Source organism: Dermacentor albipictus, chromosome 3 (genome assembly GCF_038994185.2).
Source record: "Dermacentor albipictus isolate Rhodes 1998 colony chromosome 3, USDA_Dalb.pri_finalv2, whole genome shotgun sequence".
Lineage (NCBI taxonomy): Eukaryota > Metazoa > Arthropoda > Arachnida > Ixodida > Ixodidae > Dermacentor > Dermacentor albipictus.
Genome location: NC_091823.1, coordinates 39561792 through 39567791, shown reverse-complemented (window position 1 = coordinate 39567791; position 6000 = coordinate 39561792). Strand labels below are relative to the sequence as shown.

The window sequence follows — 6000 nt, the reverse complement described above, 5'->3', positions numbered from 1 at the left end:
TGTCACTGCCATGAGCACATAGTGTGTGTTTTTTGGCATGAAGTATGGACGTAAACGTCATGAACCCAAAACGAAACGTATAACAACAATGCAATCGCAAAGAGAACGCAGGAACAAGAGCTGCAGCCATGGCACTTTTTACCGGCAGAGACTTTGAATGAATAAGCAGATCTGAAAGCATTTCTTTTTCGACTTGAGGCAGCGCTTTCCTAGCAGATGCTCCGAAATAAGACTGTTCTAAGCGAGAGACTCAAGAACAGAGCTTCATTTTGTACGTAAAATAAGGTTTATTTCAACACTGTGATCAGGCACATAGTATCACGCACACGACTCACATTTTTTTTCTTAGGATGTAGGCTAAAAAGAAGTATAATATGTCTCACGAAACAAAAAAACAGCTGCTGTGATTCACCCTCATAAAAATCGCGTGGGTGTTTCTGCAAAGCACGGCAAGCACATAAACATGACAGCAGTTTTCGTGTCCATAACCACAACATTACACACTATTTATGATTGAAACTGCCGTTACACACCACAAAGAACAGATACGACACAGATAAACAAGATGATAATCTATATACAGCAGATGGAAGGACGTTTCAAGTTGCTTCAAGCATAGGTGCACTTATAGGAAAACAGGACAGCACGCTCCGCACTAAAAATAACGCGGCCTGATTTTGCTTCTAGTCAAGATTTCTTGATCGACAAGCATTCAACGCTCCTACGACATCTACGATTACGGAAGAATGGCTTTTCAATATAACTTTCTTGCGTTCAAATTGAACAAGCAAAAGCTCGAGTACCTTAAAGCAGCTGCGCAATCTCAGGCAATAACCCTTGCTTTTCCTTTTGTAGAATGGGGCATACTGAGGCGATGGCGTGTAAAACATGCTTCGCAATTTGTACGACTCTCCGATGCGGATTTTATATTATTCTACATAGTTACGAATGGCGCCACTGCAAGTTGTCGTCATAAAACGTTTTACTTACTTTAGGAGCGCGCGAAAATGCACTCTTTAGTAGGAATCTTTACATACTGCACAGGAGTTCACTAACATCTTCGCACCACAAAAAGGTGTTTGAAGCATTGTCCTAGGTCACATATGCTATCTGTTTTTCCGAACAGTGCAAACATAACAAACATCCATCAAAAGGTATTTTCTTTTTTTTTTGTTCAAAGTTGTCTTCGACACTCTTGCGCTATCGTTCCGCACGTAAAGTTAAAGTTAGAAAACTAAGTGGGAGTACATGTATACATTTAACGTTTCGTACGATTCTGGGGACTCCGTGCACCACGGTCATCCTCCGTGTTGGGAAACGCAACTTGCACAAGATGAAAAAGCCTGCAAGTTCAGCAGGATTGCAGGAACGCACCTTTACTTGTTTGCAGGTCACGCAGGAAACATATTTCTTATTCCCTGTCAAATAACTCTGCAGGCCGAATTAAATCACTTTGACCTTCCTGAAAGCAAGTAATGAAAAGTTGCCCTCGACGGCGTCTCCACGGTTCTTCAGCGAATTGAACGTGCAGTTGCTGTCGTCAAGTCATCGGTAACTTCCGCTTTGTCCTTGTACATCAAGGGCTACTTCGCGCCATTTCCAAGTCGAAGTAAACGAGTGGACGATTTGCAAGATCAGTGCATCTGGCGACATGTACTATGCCAAAGATTAGCTGGAGCAGCAACTTTTCCGCACTCTATACGGGGCCCCAGTTGCTAGCCGTATGACGGATCAGCGCATCTTATCAGACGCTTCGCGGTTGCACACACTATATACCAGGGTCTTGGCGTATTCTGTCTTCTTCCTCGTCCTCAGTGTATTTCGCATGCTAATCGTGGAGGTAGGGCGTATATGTCGTTCTGCCGGTCACTGGGATTCGCGTCCATATTCCACGGGGGACGTAACAAGTCTTGTTCGTGGCCTAGAAATTGAAGCGTGAGTATTCTACCTTTTTTTTTATTCTTCTTCTCTTTACTGGCAAAGGAATCTCGACGCGTATTCGAACGGCACGGCGTCAAGGCGTTTGACTGCAACGGTACGCCGCGCATCACACGAAGGTAAGCCACTACGTTGTTGCTACATCATTTTTGCACGTACGCGCCCGCCCACACACGTACGTACGTGTGAGGATAAGTAATGCGTCCTGAATGGCAAGCGAAGAGACCAAGGCTTCGCACCAGCAAAGAAAGATGAAGGCACCGGTTCTTAACACAACGAAGCCAGACTTTGTGAATACACTTTCATTTGGCCGTTCATAGTTGCACTCTCAGGACTTCTAACTCTCCATCTAACAAACGGAAAAACGTTAAGCGAGGTGTTGTTAGCTATGCGTAGATTAATCGCTACCGTTGAAATTTTTATTTAACGCTATTCAGTGTTACACGGCTATTAACGGGCAACGTTACAATGCATTCCTAAACATGGTGAACTAGATTGCCACCCATCGTAATACGTTCGCGCATCGTCGGCACTGTTTCAGTACACTTTGTCAGATATACTTCCACTCACTGCCCCTTACGCCGTGCAATACAGCCAATGTAACCAAAACGAGTACCTCTGCCTCCGGAAGCTTCATGACTGGAGCTATCCGTACCAAACCACCGCTTCAAGCAACGCTGCCCGCCTGACAAAAGGCCAGTTTAGTTCACAGCCGTCGCGCCACACAATTACGCCGATGGTTCAATCGCAAAGTTCCAAGTGCTGAGAATGTAAACGCGCTTGGCATCACTGCCACCCTGCCGGAGCCTGCGTTCGAGCGCACGGGCTGTGCAACCGCCAGCGCCACGTCGTGCACGTTTCCAAGCTTCCAGACTTTACGGCAATGAGGAGACCGCCCAAACCACCCAAACGCTTTATCGTCTCCGCCCTAGACGGCAGCCACATTAAGTCTCACCGGCGATCCTTCCACTCCCGGCACGGAAGTAGTACTTCAGCCAAAGAAAATCCGCTCAATAACCCTTGCGCTATACTGTCCTGTCAGAAGGAGTACTTTGTCGCGACACAACGAGGGGGGTCCACTCGCTTTCGCTCTCGCTATGTTGTTAACAGGAGCGAGAACTGCGGCCAGAGTACGGAATCGCCGAAGGCGAACACCGTTATAGGTTGATCAGAAGAAGAACCCCGCCATCTCCCCGGCCTCAGGGAAAGGCGACTCTCTCGAGTCCTCGCCGCTCCGGGAGGTTGCGAAGTCAAAGGGTGGCAGGTGGTCGTCCTCGAGTTGGGAAGGCTGCACCGGCGACGCTCCGTCCTTGACATCGCCGCCGCCGACCGACGAGCCTTCGATCTCGTTCTCGCTGCTCTCGCCCTGCGACCGCCAACTGGGCCTCGGCAGCTGCTTCTGCTTCTTGGTGGCGCTCGTGTATTTCTGGCCGCCCTGCGACTTGCTTTCGTAGATGCTCTCGTAGGGCTTGACGAGCGGTTTGCCGTAGCGGCTGTTGCTGCCGTCCTCGGCGTTCAGTCGACTCGCGTAGTCCAGCACCTGCAGATGTTTCGCAAATTTGTGAACACACTTTCTCCTAATGTACCTACGTTTCCGTAGCTGTACACCTCGTTATTTCTGGCGTTAATTTCGCCCATGCGTTTATTTTTCCTTCCGGCAAAGAAAGTGAGTGTTACCGACAACCTTCGAACAACTCCCTTCGTTTTTAACAACCTAGAACATTCAAGCAGCACTTGATTGCGCCCAATACCGCGCACACTTGCTCCGACCACACACTCTGTGCGAAATCACGTACGCTTACCAATGCTCTGCCAGCGGGACTACTGCTTCGGTGGCGCTGTTAGAGAACTGTGCGGCTCCACGGGCATATTTCTGCGAAGCTTATTAACAACTTGATGGCATCATGTAGCGCAAGGGCACAGCCACAAAAAAAGAAAAGAAGACACACACAGAACACGTCACAGGCCCTAATAAGCACACCTCACCAATGCCCGGCTGATGAACTGAGCTCAAATAACTTAGTAACAACGCCGAAGCACGCATCTTCCACATCTCCTGCACTATGGCGGGCAGGTGGTGAGCGTATGAGTACTAGCACAAGTGTTGTCGCTGTTGAGGAATCAAACGCTTGAGCAGCGACAGTTGGGTCTAGCCGTTCATCTGTGAGCTTTTTATTGCTGTTGCTTTTGTTAACACATACCCGCTTGCAAACAGCGCGCCGCCCGTTAGTTCATGTGTTTAAATAGCATTGTTCAGACGTGCACAAAGTTGCTGCCTGTGAACATGCATGCAAACGACAATTTTGTTAACGATGTAACCTGTAACGCTTTCCATCGCTGAGTAATATGGGTAGCACGCAGTACAACAGATTTTTAAGCCGACAAAGATGCGAATCCCAATAAGGCGCGCTTGCACATCGGTCACGGACGCTGTACTAATCATCGCTGCTCCTTCGGTGCCGGCTCGTAGTTGGTACTGAATTTGTGACGACAAGACATTCGAAGCTGTACATAGCACCAATGAAGTGAACGAACGTATCACTTGAATGTTAGTACTTGATTGTTTTGTGCCGTCTTTAATAATATGCAACGCAAGCAATGCGCGTGGCAGTGCAGTGGCGAGACACTATCCTGTTGGGATGCACTCGTGCATAATGAAGTCAAAACGAAGACGTTCAGTAACGCTTTCATCTTAGTTTCAGCTGTCAGTGAGCATGCTTATATGCAGCCAGCCGTCTTTCCGGTGCGTATAGGCATGCTGACTTAAGCAGGCGGAGTCAAGTTAACTGTAATTACAAAGCCTTACTGGATTTCCAGCAGGACGCAAGGTTGTGCTCATATCTATAAGTTTGTTTTTTTCTTTGCTATGCCGTAAAGTACTGCGCCTCGAAATTAAACAAAGAAGATAAAGCACACTGCTTTCTCATTTACATGCTCTGTTTAGCATGCACAGACTTTCCTCGCGATCGACACGTGGCATTGATCAGCGCAGTTTGCAGAGTGTAGCGAACAAGGAAGTAATAAAAGACCAGCGGTAATCAAGCGAACGACAGTGCGCTGGTAATCGACTATAGGTGAAAGTTTCTTTCTTCTTTTGAGCTGGTTTATTAATAGAAAGTAAGACGGGGCACGTACATGCGCAGATGAATGTTCACTTAACTATCATCGCAAGTGCACACAGAATCTATTTGCCTTCAAGGTGCACATAAAGCACAGAAGTGATCTTTCGTGCAACATGAATGGCGTTGTTAAAGGCAATAAAATACGGTTAAGTCAAAGTCGCAAAGTTGTCTGATACAACTCCTTCAACGTGCCTGGAACTTTGATGGAATCTATTACTTTTTTATTTGTTGCTGACAATGGTGTTGCTATCACGCTGCACGTACGAAAGCAATTCATTCCTCTGGCATTTATATGTTTGTGTTACTGGCCCCGATGCTGTTCTTTAGAGGGTATTACAGCACATAAAATCATTATTTTTCAAGGTTCTGTGCCGTAACTGGTTACGATGCTCAGATACGTCGAGATGCCGTGCTCAAGCGTATTAGCAATCATTGACCAAATCGGCCAGTCAAACGCATCATTAATCGATCCCCATCGCCAAAATTTGACGCGAGCCCCGCCAACCCTTAATTATGCCAATCACTTTTCCGAAGACATGATGGATATAATAGCGGTCGGAGGACCAGCCACGTGGCCATTCATGTCACCGCCGCCGTAAACGTAGTAAGACAAATCGACGTAAATACCGCAGGGGAACAATAAAGAATCGGCACGTTACAAGGCCGAGTCGACATCGAGCTCTCAGCTCGCATTAATGATAGGTTAGGGCCACTGCGAACGCTGGCTGTCAGCGGGAAAAGCCGGACGACCAGGAAGCAGGTGCGATCACCACGTGTGCGTGTGTGAGTAGGAATGGCGCTAAGTGGAAAGCCTTGTGCAACGGGCACACGAGCGAAGGGTTCCGGTATAGCACACGACTTTGAGGCACGCGGGAGCAAAACAGGACCGCGATTGATCGTGCGCAATTATCTCCCGGAACAAGCACTCCAGAAGCGCCAT

At 47.6% G+C, this 6000-nt stretch overlaps 1 protein-coding gene across 2 annotated transcripts in view; it reads right to left on the bottom strand.

Annotated features, from left to right (window-relative positions):
* Positions 1-267: 267 nt before the first annotated feature.
* The window catches only part of LOC135902583 (uncharacterized), a 61547-nt gene continuing 55814 nt past the window's right edge, over positions 268-6000 (bottom strand). For both annotated transcript variants that reach the window (XM_065432766.2, XM_065432768.2), the window contains exon 3: positions 268-3478. In XM_065432766.2, coding sequence (XP_065288838.2) covers positions 3107-3478 — 372 coding nt within the window. In that variant the 3' untranslated portion in view covers positions 268-3106. The remainder of the gene's footprint in view (positions 3479-6000) is intronic.